Source organism: Parasteatoda tepidariorum, chromosome 10 (genome assembly GCF_043381705.1).
Source record: "Parasteatoda tepidariorum isolate YZ-2023 chromosome 10, CAS_Ptep_4.0, whole genome shotgun sequence".
In the NCBI taxonomy this organism is placed as follows: domain Eukaryota; kingdom Metazoa; phylum Arthropoda; class Arachnida; order Araneae; family Theridiidae; genus Parasteatoda; species Parasteatoda tepidariorum.
In genome coordinates, this window is record NC_092213.1 from 48,487,351 (window position 1) to 48,507,977 (window position 20,627).

Here is a 20,627-nt window from a genome sequence, read left to right on the forward strand (position 1 = left end):
AAAAAAAATAACCACCAAAGCATCGGAACAAACTTGAGCCATAAATGGATTCAGCCCAAAGACAGTATTTAAAAATAGAAGCTAATATCCTAAATCTTTTTCCACCTACACCAGAATCTTTCCTAAATTGCACAGTCCCATAGCGGTCAAAGGTTTCTGCATTCGTTTAGCAACAGTAGGAGAATTTTATGTGGCATTCTAATTTAACAGCTGTAATGGAGCAAATTTTGATGCAAGCAAAGTATAACTAAGTTGATGATATTTCAACTGTTTGGCGATACATTTCCGTTAAAAAAAAGTGGGTATAATGGATGAAATAATTTAAATTAAGAAAATTAGTAAATAATTTAAATTAGTGAAATTAAAAAAATTATCAAAGAAAAATTTCCAGCTCTTCTTTAAAATTCCCTGATTTTTCCAGGTTTTTATCCAAATTTCCCTGATATTTCCAGGTTTTTTCCAGTATAAAAAAATTCCCTGATAATTCCAGGTGGGTGGCCACCCTGTTCTTTTTCTTCCTAAGAAAAATGTAAATAAAATATTTACTTTTATTACCCATTGGCAAAAATGGGTGTTGTTTTAGGTTTGATGTTGTGCACCCCTTATTTGGAGGTCGTCACTCTTCAAGTGTAATAGTTGAACAGTGTGCATGTGTTGCTGTGGCACAGCTACTGTTTGATAATTTTTTAGAATTCTTTTTTTTTTCACTTATTTAATTTTGTTATGCAGTTGGCGAGTTTATTTTTGAGATATGGGACCAGAGATCCCATAAATACTTCTTGAGTTGTAAAAAGAAGAGAATTTCATCATTTGAATACTTTTGTTTTTATGAAGAATCGGAAATTCTAACCTACAGTTCAAACTGGATAGTTTTCAATATTAATTCAGGTGAATATCACAAATAAAGGTTAAAAAAAAATTAGACAACCATTTTGCCATTGGGTAAAAAATCGCCTTTCAGCGAGCACAATTTTTATTATTTTTTTCCCTTTTCATAAGATGTTATGTGAATCTAGTAGTCTGTTTTGACACGTAATTTCACGGTTTTATTATTATTACTTTTGATGTCAGTTATTAAGAATTTTTTCAGTCCTTTCTATGTAGTTTTTCAAATTGGGCTGTTTTTTATGCAATGTTTTCAGAATTTCAAATTGATTCACCTTAAATTTTCTTGGTTCTATCAGTCAAATGAAGTTCTGCTAGTTTTTTTTTCTCCCACAGTCTTTTAAATCTCCATATTTTAATTATTACGATGTTGATTATGTGACATATATTTCAGTAACAACTATCTGTTAATGATTTATTCGAAAATCGTTCTTGGACCTATTTGATTTCGTGATTTCTTAGTTTTATTTCTAGTGTTTACCTTAGGCAATTTTTTCCACCCTTTCCTTATGGTTTTTTAATACTATGTTATTACAGTACAGAACCCGTTATCCGGAAATCAAAATTCCAAAAATTTTCCCGCCATTTTTTTTCCTCATAGGATTTTTTCGTTTTTGAAATAATCACTAGTGTATTACTTCGTTTTCTTTATAAGAGTTCCAAATGTTTTTTTTTTTTTAGTCTGGTTTAACAATAAATAAAAAAAAAACGTTTTTTTGTAGCGATTTAGAAAAATCAGTTATGCAGAATAGCGATGGTCCCAATTAATCGGTTCCATACTGTACTTGCCTTATTCCTTAAAGTTAACTTTTTTTACACACTCGATTCAGGACGATTACATTGTAAAGTAATGTTTTTCGACAGTTTTTGCATTCATTTAATTTCATATTAATACGGTGTTATATTTTTGATTAATTCGATGTTGTAGCGACAATTGTTCATGATTTATTAAAAAATCACTTTTAACGGCTCTATCGTGATTCCACTTTTTTTTTTACCAGAGAGTTTTTTCAACCATTTTTATTTTTTTAAACAATGTTATTAGTTGGGAAAAATTAGAAAGTATTCTATATGTAATTTAAAAAAATTAAATAGCAGTAAACAGCTACAACTATAAATGTTTCTAAACCAATTTTTTAAAGCTATTAGGATGTTGCATGAATATTAATACTGTTTTTATTAAGTCACTATCACTTTTTTCACTATGACCTGCACTGAGCCCTACATAACCTAATGCAAAACTGCAATATAATATGCACTAAGAGGCAGATTATAAGCAACTAATTTTTATGTCTACAACTTTTGCAATGATTATCAGTTCTTCAGTCTGTTTCTGCTAAGGATACAAAATTGTGATTACTTCACATTTCTACTAGTAATTATGGATAAAAATGGTTTGTGATTATATACAGCATTTGGATTATAGTGTGTTAAAGCTTTATAATTTACTTAGCAGGGAAATTAAGCTCAGTGAACCATGTGATTATACTGGAAAAAAAGTTATAGTAAATGAAACATATCAAGCTAGTTTATGGAAAGGAAACTATGTTCCAATAAAAGATTGTAAGACATAAAAAAATATTCCATAACCATTAAAAACTTTTATTTTGGCTACATAATGTACAAAATAGAGATGGAGATGTATCAGATTTATTGTAAGTTGTATTTAGAAGATAATATCAAAATGTCTAAAAGAGGAAAAAAAAACTTTTTTCCACGTGTGGTAAATTTGATTATTCAGTTAACTATGAAAATGATCCAGATAAAAATGAAATTTAGAAAAGATATTGTAAAAAAACTTATGTAATTTTGCAAAAAATGAAAATAAAATATTAAATAGAAATATGCATGTGCCAGGCTAAAATAAATAATGCACTTATTGTAATTTTTTTCTTTAAAGTAAGAAAGAGATACTATTAGATGTTTGCTTTCAATCAAATAACTAAGTTAATTTGAAAACTTGTTGCTTAGGTTTTATCTAAACAAAAGAATTAGTTTTTTCAAATATACATCTTACATACAATTTAATGTAAAATTTTAACAAACAAGAAAATAGTTAATAAATTACAGGGAAAATAAAAAACTTAAGAGCCATAAGTAGTAGCGTTGAAACACATAAATGATACTTCAGGGAAAATTTTGACAGAAATCCCCTGGATCCCTTTCTTTTAGTAATATTATAGTTTTCAAAAAAATTTAATTTATTTAATAAGAAAAAATTATTTGTCCCAACATCAACTAACAATTAAAAATATTTTTTTAACACTAACATGCATTCTAATGACAGTTGTGAAGAACTATTGGACAAAAATTCTTGTTTTTCACAGAAATCAGGTTATTAAAATTTTCAACACGATTTGTAGAAAATAATTTGTTAGCAATTGGATAACTGAGTATCAACAACTGACAGTTGTAACTTGACGTATCATAACTGACGATTAACAACTATTAATTATGAGGTTCTTGATCTATAACTAACTATTACATTGATTATATATTTTAAAAACAAATTCATTAATGAAACATACAGTACATTATACACATTTTAAAACAGCTATTTTAAAAATTTAGAAAAAATTATTACTCTTACTTTGTAAAAGATTAAATCTAAACCTTTTTATTCAACTTTAAACAATAAAAAGATAATGTGCATCTTACCCCCGTATTCACCATTGACTCTGACCTAACGCGTAACTCCCAGTTCCAAAACCCCCGGTTTGGAAACTTTGACCGAGAGTTCAAAAGCGATTCCACCATTCTTTTTTGACCGTTGGTTTCTTAACTGCGGGTTACTTGACCGGCAGTTACAGGCGGTAGGGTAGATTGCATCGCGGCGGTAGATTTATAGCCGTATTAACAGCGTTTGTTTTCAATTTTCGTTGCTATTTTTTAAAAAAAATTTCTAATAAAAGAAGAAGAAAAAATTATTGCATCGAGTAATTAAATTTGAATCTCTCTGTTACTGGTCAAATAAAAAATATGTTTAGTTTTGTTTTCCTAACTGACTTGTATTGATGAGCAAAAGGATCCGAGCTTTATTATTATGAATTTAGATATTTTATTATTATGGATATCATAAAGCCGCAAGCAACCATAGAAATGTAACTGCAATTCAATTAAAAATACTTTTATTTCACACAATTATTTAATACTTTTATTTTACACTATGATCAAGGGGATTATGCTAACATCATTATCATCAGGGACTGATTTACAGGAGGGCATTCGGGGCACGTGCCCGGGGCCCCCAACATTTGAGGGGCCCCCTTTCCCAATAAATGATCTTTTACATTACATGGCCAATACAAAACCTTGTGTAGAAGATCCCTTTGAAAGAAATTTTCGAATGTTGATGATTACTTTTATCAGACTTCAATTACTTTTATCAGATTTCGGTACAAATATCTTGTTTCCTTCATAATTTTTAACATTCTAGCCAAAACCTCTAGATATATTTATTAAATTTTTGTATTTTTTTTAGCAATTTCACTAAATTAAATTCTGAATATCTGGGGGACGTACTTCTAAATAAGGTTTCATGTTACTTGCAATTTTTTTGGTCTGAAAAATACTTTTTCAATATTAAGTTTAAGACCTTGAATGTTAACTAAAATTTATCGGCTCTTTAACTGGGGCCCCCAAATTCATCTGTGCCCGGGGCCCCCAAATCTGTAAGTCGGTCCCTGATTATCATCCTTATTCTCGTATTTTTAATCTTTTTTTTTCTTCCCCTTCATAACATATTATCAATAATTTAAACCATTGAGAAGAATTTTTTTTAAAAATTTTTAAATGAAATTGTATATAATAAACTTCTTAGTACAGATTAGCATAAATCAACACATTCATATTATTCAGAAGTTATAAGTGACTACTATTGTGCTGCCATCTGCTGATGATAAGAGAGAATCGACGTCGGTGATATGGTGAATAAGACAACAATTTTTTTAAAAGAAAATGTAATAATCGGAACAAATATTCCAAAACTTTAAAATTTAAAAAAAATTATGCCTTTAAAAATTTAATTATTTGGATAATTGTACATGGAAATATATCAGTTGTATAAACGCCCCACATGTCATAAAGTAGTCAGGCTATATATTAAAAATTATAACTAAAGACAGGCATTTTAATTTCACATGGTTTTAAGCAATAAATCTCTTCCAAATGATCCTATTTTTTCGAAATATTCAGCAGATTATTTTATGCTTATAAAATTCTAAATTTCCTGATTTGCAAAGTTATTTGATGCAAATTATTGTGTAGTTAAAATGTTTCCTCTGATCAAAATTTGCATTGATTAAGTAATATTTATTTCAGCATAATTTCTAATATATATTTAAAATAATGTATATGCTTTTAAATTTAATTAATAGCTTTATTTTATGGATTAAAAAAATTTTAAATTCTTTTCGTTATCTTCATATCTAAATATTGCGCATTATTTTGGAAGTTCAACTCTAAACTATTTTAATTTTTGGGCAAGATCTATCATCTCGATAAATATTATCGAAATCTAAAAACATTTAATGCATTATATTCTTTTTTAAATTTTATATTTCTTTCAAGTATCGATTGTTTTCTTTCTCTTAAAAAAATAAATAAAAGTTAGTTAAATTATTTACAATCTTCTTACTTACACTATTCATTTGAATTATTGTAGAAGCAATCTTTATTATCCACGACTTTTTTTTTCGAGTGAAAAATTATTTAAGTGCTGTAACGACTGCTAATAATGATTTGAGAAATATATATAGTATCTTCTAGTGAAGATATTAACTCAAGAAAATTTAATTTTCATTTTATTAATAAGCATTTATTTGATATAAATTAATTATAGTTACATCTAGTTAAAAAAATTATCTTATTAAACATAAAAAAAGCAACCGAACATCAAAATAAAGTGTTATTTAATTTTCTTTTTATTAATATATTTTCATTTTATTAATATTATGGTATGCTAATTTTTTTGAAGGCAAAGCAAAGATATAAATTAATTATCGTTGCATCAAGTGAAAAAATTGACCTCATTGAACATAAGCAANTTGTTTATCTTCATTATTATTTTGTTAATCGAATAAACCCTTTCCAGGGCGGAAAACAAGAAAGATGGATGTAAACGAATTAAGTTTTGTCTTCGGTAGACAATTCTTCCATTATTCGTCCGAAATTAATATTCTGCATTCCGCAGTATAGGCTAAATACCAAATATTTGTATGTTGCGTCTCTAATTTAGAAGCAGCAATTGTTGTTAAATTTTTAAAATTTAATTTTTTTAATTATAATTTTACAGTGTTGAGCATAATCTTGTGTGTCTTTACAATTTAAAAACTCCTTGAAAAAGTTTTTTTTTTACAATAACGGACCCTATTTGCACAAATTCATAAAAGCGGACCCTGGTTGAAAGGATGTGAGTAATTTTTTCCCAATTTCACGAAAAACGGACCTTTCACAAAATGTCTGGACAGACCCCTGATAACTAACTATTACATCGATTATATATTTTAAATTCATTAATGAAACATACAGTACATTATACACATTTTAAAACAGCTATTTTAAAAATTTAGAAAAATTATTACTCTTACTTTGTAAAAGATTAAATCTAAACCTTTTTATTCAACTTTAAACAATAAAAAGATAATGCGCATCTTAATTGCACAACATTTAAAAATTGTCCATAACATTTTTCGAGTGTCATTGCAATTGGTTGCAAACACAACTAAAATAAATCAATTATAACCTAAAAAAATATTTAACTAAGGGCGCCTTCTTTTCATAGGTGAACTTTTCTTCTTTTTCTTATCAATTGAATCTCCTTTAATAGCAGGTGAAGATTTTCTTGAACCTTCAAAAGAAAAAAATTTTAATAAGATAATAAAATATTTCTAAATCAAAAGCATTTTACATTTAGCAATCAAAACTTTAATGAAATGTTACTGAATAAATGTATCAATTCTACTTTTTTTTTAAAAATAAATATTGAAAAAGAATTAAAATACTTAATATTTCTAACTAAATCATTTAATTACTACAAACTAATCCCTGATTAAGTAAAACATAGCTAGTTTTATTGAAACTCCAAGCACTCACGAATTATAAAGTCGGAGGCAATAATTCATAAATCAAATAAGTAAATTCATCAATTTAGTTTTTAAATAATTATTAAAAAAGAACATAATTAAAATGCTTAAATTATTCAATTAATTCATACAAATGACTAATTGAATTAAACTAGCTAGTTTTATTTAAGCTCAAATCTCTAGCCAAATAGTCAAAGGCTTATTAAATTAATCAATTTATGAGTAAATGTATCAATTTAACAGCAAATTATTTTACATACAGCTGATAAAAAATTATTCTTCTTAGGTTTCACAATATTTTTTCTTTAGATTTTTCTATTTTTTATATTTAATAATAACTATTTTTTATATTTAATAATAACAATAAAAAAAAAACTTAAGTCACTGATCCTTAGGAACAGTCACTACATTATTAGCCTGAACTAATTATTAGATTATTTTAAAGAAAAGTTAATAAATTGAAATTAAATTACTATGAAATGTCAAAATTATGAATGATGAAATCTTTTATTTTGTGGAGGTGGGGGAACCAAAACAGCACACCTTCCTTTCACATAAATTACTAGTCGAGCTACATTGAAAATGATTTAATGACGATCCAAGTCAAATTTTAGTGGTCTTGGACCACCATTAATTACAAAAATCCTCATATATCCTTCTTTCCTTATTCTCTAGAAATAACTTTATTGATAGATAATCTAAGAAAGACAAACAAACAAAACGGAACCTTAAGAAACAAACCAAAATTAATGATATTAATAACCCTGTTAATTATATATTATTTGTAATATTTTCTGTATCAAATAAGCACAAATTTAAATTTAGAAATATGGCAACAGGGGTGTATTTGCAGAAAATGTGATTTCTTACAAATTTCACTAATTACTATGATTAAGATATTGCACAAATGTGCATGTTACTTTCAATTAGGATCAAAATAGACTTTACACTTTTGCGATAACAGTTTTACCTTATTGATTATGCTGGTTGCCAACATATATTATTTTTGCAGCCCACTTATCAAAACTAAGTTGTGCATCACTGGCATACTTAATTTAGAGTTTCCACATCTAAAATTAAATTTGGGTCAAAATCAATATATATATATATACCTGAAAGAACAGACGAGTCAGAATCTTCATGCCTGCTCCCTTTACTAGAAACACTTGATGCTCGATCACTTTTACTCTTGGTACTTGGAATGTCACTAACTCTTCTTGAAGAATCCTGATCACTTTTCCTACTCTCTGTTTTGGAACTTTTTTTACTTTGAGAACTATCGCTAGGAGTAGAGACTTTACTTTTCTTAACTGAAGAGTCTTTTTCACTCTTTATCTTCTTTGAAGAACTGCTAGGAGTATCGGTTTTATTTGGCTTAGTTACAGTACTTTGTTCTTGCTTAGCTGATTTTTTTGAAGCACTGTTGCTCTCAGGTTTTGGAGTTTTCTTTGAAGTTATAGGGGTACTGGTTTCTGTTTTCAACTTTTTAGCTGGAGGCTCAGGAGTTTCTTCCTTAACAGAAGTTTGATCACTTTTTGAATTTTTCGCTGTAAAAGGGCTTGAAGAACGCTTCACTTTATTCAGCTTAGTTGTTAAAGGAGATTCTTGTCTAGTTTTACTTTCAGAAATACTAGAAGGTTTTGTCTCACTTTTTTTCAAATATTGTTTTGTACTTTTACCACTAACAGGCGTAGCAAATGTACTTTTAGAATTCGACGAAGGTGTGCCGTTTTGTTTTGATTTTGTAGCATTCGATTTCTTTGATGCTTTGTAGTTATGTTCACTCTTAGAGTCTCGACTGTCATCATCAACATCACTCAATGAGACATTTAATTGCTCTTTAGCTAAATCATAGAAGCTAGATGGCAGGTCATAATCTACTTCTTCGTTTGGAAATGGTAAAATTTCAGATTCATGCTAAAAAATAATTAACATTTATGATAAAATATTTAATGCTACAAAAAGGACTAACAAAAGAAATTAAGTTAGAAATAATGACAACAACAAAAAATTTCAGCAATATAAAAATTTTAAATAAAAGTTATCTTCTGTTGGAAAATAAAAGAATTCCAGTATAATGGCATTCACCATTTATTTGGACCCAAATATTCAAATTTTACCAATAGTAATGTTTATTAATCTACTTTTTTAAAAAAATATATATATATATAAATTTAATATTTTGGGACTATTTAGAATTTAAAATCATTTTTACAACCATTTAATCTATGTATTTTAGCCAAACAGAGTTAAAATTCTTTTATTTTGAAATTCCTTTGTACTATATTTCCCTAAATTTACAGGTAGAAGAATCATTTTGCTTCTTAGTTGAAAAAACTATTTATACAAAACAGCATTTAATTCTAAATCATTAACTAATTATATTCTTTTTCTGAAATTTATTTCATTTATATATATATTTCTCTAATATGGCTTACTCCAAATTTTATTTTTTTCACGACCTATTTTTCTCTGTACATTTTTCTGCAGCAAAAAAGAAAACCATGATGAACAAAACTAAACCAATAATAATAAACTATACCAGTAATAAGGGTAAAACAACTAAAACAAAACTTCCAAGATTTCTTTAACAAAACCAATACAGCTAATTAGCAAACTGTTTATTAATTACTCATATGAAAATAAATTCTGTGTAGTCTGTGTCAAAAAGTTTTTTTTAAGGCATCGTGTATAGATGGAAAAAAAACTCGCAAAATAAACCTAAGATAACCAAGATATTGCTACTGCATCGTTTTGTCTTTCATTAAAGCAGTCAGAAATTTTGTTGCACTTAATTTATCAAATTAAACAAAATTCTCTCAATTTTCTGAATATTAAAAAACACTTTTTTCAAATTCCTGAACAGTGAAAATTTCAAGGATTTCAGTGTCCTGTATAGGTTAAGATTTATCAGTCATTTAAGCTTCTAGCTATAATACCACCTTTCCTACATAAATATAGAATTATGACTTTTTGAAACATAACTTTTTTTCAAACGATAAAATTAAAAATATTAAAAAAAGTCAGAAGAACATAAGTCTAAAAGGAATGTGGAAAATACATACACCTAAAAACAGATATATTTTAAATGAAAACTAAAGTGGAAACAATTTTATTAACCTTTTATTAGCATCTTAGTTTATAAGCTTAGTTTCTTTAAGTTAAATATGCATAAATTGAAATGAGCACAGGTTTTTACAAAAGCATCAAATTAAAAAAAAAATATTAAAATTGCACTTACCAAAGCAGCCATGTCATAAAGAGAATCTAAATGATTCCAGATTACCTTCGAAGAAATTTCTCTCTCAAGAACTGTGCTAAATTTTCTATGAATGCATACCATCATAAAGTGACGATTCACACCTTAAATTTAAAGAAATAGAAAAATGCAATAGAAAAATTGAAATTTTTAATAATTTATTTTCAACCCATAAGCAGAATATTTTCTAATGTTCTGCAACAGGACTTATTTATACAAATGTTCTGCAAGCATTTATTAACAGCGAAAAAAAGTCAACTTTACGTTAAAATACTATATTCTCATTTATTGAAATACAGGATCATACACAGATACACTATATTACTTTTTAAACCAAGGCAAACATTCTTGATTTATAACTTTTTCAGTCACTTTTGAAGTACAAATTTTTGTAATGATGATGATGAATTATTAATAAAATGCCTATGATATGAAGGTCCGAACATTAAAATAAGGGCTGCCTTAAAAATCTTTCGAAGGGACAAGTGCCCAGATGGTGCACCATTTACAAACACAAACATTCGCTGGTCTGCTGTTACAACTTCTTCGTCTTCATCGAAAGCATTTGGTCTTTTAGAAACAACTGCAAGATTATGAGGGGAAGCTTCTAAACCTTCAGGTCATTATGGTCTACAGAAGAATGTATGAGATTAGGGTTGGGGATTGTTCTGCAAGACTACTGGAAGCGAGAGTTCGCAGAAAAACACTGTCACTTATTCAAGATACAGATTGTTCTGCAGGACTTCGTTTGTTCTGCGATGTACGTCACAGTTTTAGGCACTTTCTGCTTCTGGGATTTTCAATAAATAAAAAACTTGAAAGGAAAGGTGCTCAGAGAGAAAAACATGAGCTTTAGAAAAATAAATAAAGACCAAGAGAGAAAAATGGCTTTTGTACGAGGAGATTGATACTCAGAAAAACAAATTTTCAAGGTTTGAGAATTTTTAGGAGCAAGTATTTAATTGAAATCGTGAAAATAAAAGTATACACAAATGTCACAAGCATATATTTCGATCCACTAGAAATTTCAAAACAACTTGGTACAACTTGCCCTAAGTCTAAATTTTTGAAACATAACAAAACATTTTAATTTTTGACTACTCAAAAGGTGGATCTTAGAAGAGCTCCTTTCCACGGCAATGTTTATAAATTTTGCCAAGCAAGTTTATGAAATCTCACCAAACTAGGTTTCCGGAAGATATTTCGAGGAGATTATTTTAAACATTTGATCACATCACCAATATTCTTAAACCTGATTGGTTATTTGATATGTATACCTACGCAAAAGTTGGATTTTGTTACAGAAGAGATAAAAGGGATTATTTTTTCGTTAATTATGCTTCTTATGCTGTTAGAATTAGAATAATCGTTATATCATTTTTAACCATTATTTCATTTTTTAATTTTTTTCTGTTCGGAACTGGCTGAAAATGGTCAGTGATTTTTTAACTATATTGAATGAAAAAGGTAAGAGAGCGATTATTGAATGGTATATGAATCAAAATTTAATTTCGAAAACGAATTAATGTCCTAAATGTGAAGAACAAATAAGTTTGATTGAACGAAAGAATACGGTGAATGGTTTTGAATGGAGAAAGCGTGGATTGAGTGTGGGGGGATATTTCCATATCGCGATCTATGGCAGAATAATTACCACGTCTGGGCATCTTCCGGCAGCGGCCCACAAGAAACTAAAATAAAACATCACAGAAAGGAACCAACTTGAAAGGTATAACTCGGGCCACCCCCAGGCAAATATCAACAGGTTTTTTTTCTTTTTTTAAAAATTGCAAGTTTAAAATCTATTTGGCACCTCAGCAATTGCAGTTGAAATGACAGATCAGGATACGGAAGTATCCCTGAATGTGGTTTCACATGATGTTTATCAGAGTGTTAGGAGAGGTATACCCCTCTGGTGACAAAAGATAAACCATCAGAATGAAGGTAAGGAATTTTTAATACAATTAAAAAATATTTTAATAAATTTGTAATAATTTAAGTCTTTTTTTTTTTTTTTTAATAATCAAAAAGCAACAGTGATCCCAGTAATAATCGCCAACTTGGCGAGATTTAAAAAAGTCGCCAAGATGTGGGCTTTTCCAGGATTTTACCCAAATTAACAATAAAAAAAAGAATGATATTGATGCACTCTGTATGGTGAATTCAGTGCATAAAATATGAACTTATCATATGCAATATTCATTTATACTTTTGTAACTTTCCTTTAATAATAAATAACCTTTACAGTTTTGCATTTCCTTGTTATTTCCACATATACCAAGCAATAGTTATTAGATGCATACTATGCAAGCCAGCATCAGCAAAAACTTATAATGGAGGAGGAACCGCAAATTAACAAAATGGACAGCCATGTCTGATTTTTCGAAAAATGTAAATAAGTATTTTGATATAAAATTGAACTCAAACAAAAAGCAATTCTTCTCACCAACAGGTTTCAAACCACGCATTGCATAAAATAATCTTCGTTCTACTTTACAATCCCAGTCTATTTTATCTTCGGAAAGCAATTCTTCGTTTTCTTTTTCGTTCACCGCGTTTGGTTCCATAGTATTGCTCTTTAGATGGACACCTGAGTTATTTGTATTTGCGTCTAACATGTATATTTGTAGAATTCCAATTAATCAACATAAAAATTCGAATTTTCTTTTAAGACTTGTTATATCTATAATAAAAGAATTCATTGCACTTTTCGAAATAGATGGTTGACTGTGTAAAGCTAAACGCAGATGGCGCTGAGGGTCAAAATTCGCCATCGGTCTTCCGGTTTACTACTTCCAACTGAATTTTACACCTAAGCTTGAAAAAAGGCACTATTCGTGTTTAAAAACTAAATTTAATAACATTTCTTGAAAACCAAAAGTTTAGTTTGCAGCTTATCATAACAATTTAAGCCACATAAGTAACTGGGTGAAAAAAAAATTTCCTAATTTTTATGGTGGTAAATCAGCAAATATTTTTACTTATCAACCGAAAGACGGACAGAAATAGAAAACCAAACACGCATTATGAACGAAATTATACTGGCAGTGTTTACCTAATTATGAAACATTCATCGTTAAAAAATAACTAACATAATAGATTTTTTGAGTTATTAAAGAGAATCTTCATTTAAAATAGATTTTAAACTTGCAAATTAATTTAAAAATAAACATTTAGAGGTTTGCCCGGAGTGGCTACGAGGTATACCCTTCGAGTTCTTCTGTGATTAATTTTTAGTTTCCTAGCTATTATTTTAAAGTAGATTGCGATACCGGAATATTCCCTATAATTAAATTCTTATTCTTTAAACTCGTTAGATTCATGATATGTTTTTATTAAATTATTTTAACTAAGCAAACTTTAAACCAAGGTGATATTATATGCAATATGAGTCTTCCAACAAATACTGACTTTACTAATTTTAATATTGTTGAAATCGATGAGAATCTTTATTCTTGTAAAATATGCAATCGAAATTTGTCCAGAGAAGAATATTTTGCTACTCACAATCGAACTCATACTGGTGAAAAACCTTATTTTTGTTGTATGTGTAATAAGAGATTTTCAAGGAAAAGTAAACTAACTGCTCATAGTGTAGTTCATACTGGTGATAAACCTTATACTTGTAGTGTATGTCTGAAGAGCTTTTCTTGGCAGAAAACTCTAATTGCTCACCGTCATAGTCATACAGATAAACCTTATTATTGTAGCCTTTGTAATGAAAGCTTTTCAGAGAAACATGCATTAACTCAACACAAAATGGTTCATGCTTGCAAAAACCGCTGCAGCGTATGTAATAAAAAATTTTCCTCAAAAAGTAATCTAACTGCTCATAGTGTGGTTCATACTAGTGAGAAACCTTTTACTTGTAGTATATGTAAAAAAAGTTTTTCTCGGCTGGCAACTCTAAAATATCATTTTCTTGTTCACACTGGGGAAAAACCTCATTCTTGTAGCATATGTAATAAGAAATTTTCTTTAAAAGCAGCTCTAACTGACCACTTTCGTGTTCACACAGGTGAGAAACCTTATTCTTGTAGTATATGTGATAAGAGTTTCTCAACTAAAGTTCTTCTATGTGGTCACAGTAAAGTACATACTAGTGAAAAACCGTATTCTTGTACTAGATGTAATAAGGTATTTTCTCGTAAGTATAATCTAACTCGCCACTTTCTTCTTCACAGTGAATGATATTCTTGCAGTACATGTGATAAAAATTTATCTTCTAAAAATAAAACTGGAGATTGTCAAACTCATATTTGTACTCATACCCCCTTTTTTATTTTTTATCTTGCTAAAAAGTTAACCATATAATTTTAATTTTTAAGATAAATCACTCATTTTCTCTTATAAAAAAAACTTTGAAGAGTGGACCAATAAGACCAGAGTATGATGGTCCAACACATTGGACCACCTAACCAAAATGTATTCAGAAACAATATTGTTAGATAAATATTATTTCATGCAGTAATTGTATTATATTCTTTAGCATCTAAGATTAAAAACCATTTCTAAAGATTAGAAAAATATATATGTCTTAAAATGTTCAAATAAAAATTAATAATTCTTTTTGTACCTACACCTCACAATTATCAAATTTTATTAATAAAATTTTTTACACCTTGCTTAATAATAAAAAAGTTACTTAATTTCAAGATGAATTTAAAGTGCTTTTTTAAGTAATTTTTATGAAATATTTGTCAATTTTTTTATGAATTTAAATAATTGATTTTTAATTTTAAAAAAACTGATTTTTAATTTTAAAAAAAGCATGTAAGATGAAATACTTATCTTAATCACTAATTTATTTTTATTTTATAACCGTTGTTGAACAGCCGACCCAATTTTGGGTTTACAACTACTAATGTTTAGCTCCGTAGCCTTGTAATTTTGAACCCAATACAGATGACAAGGAATCTCCAGGATCAGAACCCCTCGAGGTATGTTTTGCTATGGGAACATGGAGGACTTTGTGACTTGACAGATTTAACGTGCATTAATCACCATTTACTACACGGGGAGACTTCGGCCAGCAAGTATTGAACCCACGACCTCTTGGACATGGGCTCAGTGCCCTATCAATCAGGCTATCCCGGCCCTTTTAATCACTGAAAAGAACTTGACGAATCTACATTCATAAACTAATCACGAAAAAAGGTAACAAATATTCATCATACGTTTATCACCATGCCAATCAGCCAAACATGTGATGGACGCCGCCAAAAGACGTATTTTTATGTTTACATCTAGTCTAGAGCCCCTGAATTAATCTAGTCTATGTTTCCAATGAACGGACTATAATAGTGCAACTTTTTAAATGGAAAAAACTAAGAGAAATGTTTAAAACCATTTAAATAATAGTTCGTAGATCCAGCCTACCTTGTCTCCTATAAAATAAAAGCAATCCAGCTTCCCATACTTTCGAGAAACCTTATACTTGTAATGTATGTACTAAGAGTTTTTTTCTGCTAACAGTTCTAGAATGTCATTTCCTTGTTCGCACTGGTGAGATACCTCATTCTTGCAGTAAATATGTTATCTGAGTTCATCAAAGAATGAATGATTGGAAAAAGTGCTGAATCTAAAATTGTTCTTTTAAATTTATTTCTATGTTAGTTATTTTAGTAATTGTGTAAATTTTTATTTTAGAGATTTTGTTATTTTATTAAACTGTGTTTTACAAATTCAGTTGTTGTCTTTTTTTGATATTTTTTTGGTTCTAGATATTTTATTTTTTAATTATGACTCTTGCAAGTTAAAAAAATCTATTTGAGTTGAAAAAAGTTTTTAAATTTCGAATCTTGGAAATATTGTCGTAATAGTTAGATCAGAAGAGCAGTCCTAAGTTTGGGCACCTTAAGGTCAATTTTAGTTTTGCGTACTTCGCTTTGTCTCGAGAACCTTTTAGCTGAAAATTTTTTGCAATCATAAAATCCGTTTATCCTAAGATAATCCCATGCAAAAATTATCTTTGAAAAAAAAAACATTTTATTTTATTTAATAATAATCACAAAAAAATTAGAATTGTAAGGTATAAAAATTTTTACACCATTTTAAAGAATTTAATTTCCTGTAATAGAGTACAAAACTTGAGAGAAATCGGTCAAATAGTTCCTGAAAAATCGAATTTTAAATATACGACATAAACTTTTTAGCTATTTGTATTTTGTCATATAAAATTATGTTCCATAAAATGATGTGGAACATTTTATGTCTTAATATTAATAAATAAATATTATAAATTGCGTTCAAAAACTTTTCTATTTTTGTAAAAAGTTGTCGAGATATGACGAAATGCGCAAAAAGTAAAATTAACAATAACTTTGAACCACTTTCCTAACCAAATTGTTGGGACCGTATTTCCCAGGTTGCAGCTACCCTCTATATTTTTAGGGTCAGATATCCACTGAGATAAATTTACAATTATTAGTAATAAATTACATTTTTGTGTCGTAACTTAAAATATCGTCTGCACAAATATAAAGTCTTGATAATCTGCCTCTATTTATTGTACGTTGTGGTAAAAATTGTGTATAAACTCGCCGTTTTGTGGCAGATGAGCAGTTTCTCATCCTACACAAGCTCATCGTTTCATTGCCTACTTACAGCACAAACCGCCCCCCCCCCTCAACCATTACAAATCAACTATCATCATTATTCGGGGCTCTTTCTTTTTACAGCTATGATAGGAATGCCGCGTAATTTTAACCCCGGTCGGCGCCTGAGCACGGTCCCTCTTTCCAAACTTCCACACACTACGACTTGATTTAACGTGCTGACCTCCCTAGAGCATATGCTCTCATTCATTCCATGTTCCAATTTTGCGTTTTAGAGATATTGTTCACGCTTTGCGAATAAAAATCGGACGAAAGCACATCACTTTGCAATTTCAAAAATAATATATACAGTATTCCAAAATGTGGCTGACAAATCAAATTCAAAGGGATGATAAAAGTCATTGAAAGGTTTCAAACCAAACCTCGTAGAGAAGACGAAAATCGCGAAAAACGCATGTTGGGTCTGAATCTAGAGACGATAAAGGAGGTCAATTGGCATCTTCGTCAGCAGGGACGGATCCAGAAATTTTTCCTGGGGAGGGGNTTTTTTTTTTAGTTGGGTTTAACAATAAAAAAACGGCTTTTTGTAGCGATTCAGAAAACCGGAAAAATCAGTTATCCGGAATATCGATGGTCCCGATCATTCCGGATAATCGGTTCCCTACTGTAATTATTAAATTAAAGATCTAATCTAGTGAAATAATTGCAATTTATTGCTCTATTCTTGAGAAACAAATTTTATAAAGTAAAGTATTAGAGTTAAAAACATAATTTAGCAGTGCTAAAATACAATTTGTTGAAATAAATGTGCCCCTTTTTAACTAGAGCATGTGATTCTTTCATAGCATTTAAAATACTATAGTGAGCTCACGGAAAAGATAGACTGAAAGTAAACAAATGGGTTGCCAGAATTTTGATGTTTGCCACTTTTGGGATTTTCTCTCTAATTTTTATCATGCTAAAAATGAATAAGAGAAGAGATTATTCAGTTTCCTATAAATGCCTGATTGATTCAGAATACAATAAGACTCTATTTTTTTAATAAACTAAATACAATTAAACATTAAAATTCTATTTTTAAATATTCAAACAGTTATAAAACACTTACTTGCAGACTGATTAACTTTATATTGTTGTGCTTGCTAATGAAACTCCTATAATATTAAAAAAATAAGAAAAATGGTATTGTAAAATTTACTCATAAATTTAACATTATCGATTGACTGATGTAGCAGCATATTAAAGGTGTAATAGAAGTATTCTTTGTAAATTTTAATATAATGAACAAAAACAAATTTTTTATGAATATAAATAATTGATTTTTAAAAACATATAAGATAAAATACTTATCTTAATCACTGATTTATTTTTATTTTATAACCGTTGTTGAACAGCCGACCCAATTTTGGGTTTACGACTACTAATGTTTAACTCCGTAGCCTTGTAATTTTGAACCCAATATAGAAGACAAGGAAACTCTTGGATCAGTACCCCCAGAGGCATGATTTGTTATGGGAACATGGAGAACTTTGTGACTTGACAGATTTAACGTGCATCAGTCACCATTTACTACACAGGGAGTCTTCGGCCAGCAATTATTGAACCCACGACCTCTTGGACTCGATTGATTGGCTCAGTGCCCTATCAATCAGGCTATCCCGGCCCCTTTAATCACTGAATGAACTTGACGAATCTACATTCATAAACTAATCACAAAAAAGGTAACAAATATTCGTCGTACGCTTATCACCATGCCAATCAGCCAAATATGTGATGGACGCCGACAAAAGACTTGTTTTTATATTTACATCTAGTCTATCTTTCCAATGAACGGACTATAATTGTGCAACTTTTTAAATGGAAAAAACCAAGAGAAATGTTTAAAACCATTAAAATAATTGTTCGTAGATCCAGCCTACCTTGTCTCCTATAAAATCAAAGTAATCCAGCTGCTCATACTGGCGAGAAACCTTATACTTGTACTGAGAGTTTTTTTTTCTAGAATGTCATTTCCTTGTTCGCATTGGAAAGATACCTCAATCTTGCAGTAAATATGTTATCTGAGTTCATCAAAGAAAAGTCATCCAAATGTGTAATCTTACGAAGAATGATTGGAATAAGTGCTAAATCAAAAATTGTTCTTTTAAATTTATTTCTATGTTAGTTATTTTAGTATTTGTGTAAATTTTTATTTTAGAGATTTTGTTATTTTATTAAACTGTTTTTTTACAAATTCAGTGATTTTTGTATTTTTTTTTTTTTTTTTGCTACAATATTGTATTTNTTTTTTTTTTTTTTTTTGGTTCTAGATACTTTCTTTTTTAATTATAGACTCTTGCAAGTTAAAAAAAATGTTTTAAATTTCGCCAGATTTAGATTCCTTCGACCCTCGAAATATCGGAGGTAGCCGCAATCTGGGAAAGTCCCGCAGTGGACTGATCATTTGGACACGGTTCCCAGCAGATCATCGAAGTCAAGCATCACTGGCCACGGTCAGTGTGCTGGTGGGTGACCACTTGGATCAGTCTGCGTAGGGACCGAGGGTGTGCGGTATTGGTCCTCGTTAAACTGTGCTACCGTAAAGTGCTCGACTTCGCGCGCAGGTCGTCGGGCTACCGAAGCGGGGGTGCCATCCCCTCCGCAGAGGATCAAAATTGTGATGGCATGTCTTCGGATCATCCTCCGGGATGTTTCCCAGACCGTCGCCAATAGCCCATTGTGCAGCTCTAGTGCGACGTAAATTAACAACAACAACAGCAATCTGGGAAATATTGTCCTAATAGTTAGGTCAGAAGAGCAGTCCTAAGTTTGGACACCTTAAGGTCAATTTTAGTTTTGCGTACTTCGCTTTGTCTCGAGAACTTTTTAACTGAAAATTTTTTGCAATCATAAAAACCGTTTATCCTAAGATAATCCCATGCAAAAATTATCTTTAAAAAAAATTTTTTTATTTTATTTAATAATAGTAAAAAAAAAAATTTTAATTGAAAGGTATAAAAATTTTTACACCATTTTAAAGAATCTAATTTCATGTAATGAAATACAAAACTTGAAAGAAATTGCTCCAATCGTTTCTGAAAAATCGAATTTTAAATATACGACGTAACTTTTTTGACGATTTGTATTTTTCCATATAAAATTATGTTCTTTGAAATGATGTGGAACATTGTATATCTTAATATTAATAAATAAATATTAAAAATTGCGTTCAAAAACTTTTCCATTTTCGTCAAAAGTTCTCGAGATATGGCGAAATACGCAACAAGTAAAACTGACGATAGCTTTGAACCACTTTCCGAACCAAACTATTGGGTCCGTATTTCCCAGATTGCTGCGGCCCTCTATATTTTTAGGATCAAATATTCACTGAGATAAATTTACATTTATTAAAAATAAATTACATTTTTGTGTCATTTTCTGTCTGCTTTCGTAACTTAAAATATTGTCTGTACAAATTTTATTAATTAGCATATTTAATGTCACCTTGAACTATTAAGTTTGAGTCCTAGTACGTGAAAATCCGATGATCAAATTAAAAATTATCTAAAATGTTTTTTTCTTCTTGCTCATTATATGTATAATGAAAGTTAGTTGTAACGATAATTCACGATGGCAATGGAATTGCGTTCATGGCAAGCTTGTGATGTATGCCAATGCACATAATTTAATGTTAAAAATGGAAGATAACTTGGCCGGGGGTCACCCATATGCTTGCTTTATAATCCTTAAGGTTTAATATCTATAATAGTAAGAATACAAGGTTTAATATTAAGGGTATATAAAGTCATGATAATCCCGGCTGCCTCTATTTATTGTACGTTGTGGTAAAAATTTCGTATAAAC

General features: G+C 29.4%; 1 protein-coding gene and 1 long non-coding RNA gene across 2 annotated transcripts; one reads left to right on the top strand and one right to left on the bottom strand.

Moving 5' to 3' along the window:
• Positions 1-2,471: 2,471 nt before the first annotated feature.
• On the bottom strand, positions 2,472-12,994 carry MrgB (MRG/MORF4L binding protein). The gene is made up of 5 exons (XM_043039537.2): positions 12,674-12,994; positions 10,210-10,331; positions 8,081-8,885; positions 5,847-6,733; positions 2,472-3,359 (listed from the first exon to the last, which is right to left on the bottom strand). The coding sequence occupies exons 1-4, from the start codon at positions 12,843-12,845 to the stop codon at positions 6,645-6,647; spliced, it is 1,188 nt and encodes a 395-aa protein (XP_042895471.1). The 5' UTR covers positions 12,846-12,994; the 3' UTR covers positions 2,472-3,359; positions 5,847-6,644.
• Positions 12,995-13,101: 107 nt separating this feature from the next.
• On the top strand, positions 13,102-19,017 carry LOC139426929 (uncharacterized). The gene is made up of 2 exons (XR_011638053.1): positions 13,102-13,428; positions 18,787-19,017. It is a non-coding gene; the product is annotated as an uncharacterized lncRNA (long non-coding RNA).
• The last annotated feature ends 1,610 nt before the right edge of the window (positions 19,018-20,627 follow it).

Coding starts and splice junctions, on each gene's coding strand:
- MrgB (XM_043039537.2), bottom strand. CDS start 12,845: ATGTTAGACGCAAATACAAATAACTCAGGTGTCCATCTAAAGAGCAAT. Junction 10,332..12,673: donor GCGTGGTTTGAAACCTGTTG/GTGAGAAGAATT, acceptor TTTAAATTTAAG/GTGTGAATCGTCACTTTATG. Junction 8,886..10,209: donor TTTATGACATGGCTGCTTTG/GTAAGTGCAATT, acceptor ATTATTTTTTAG/CATGAATCTGAAATTTTACC.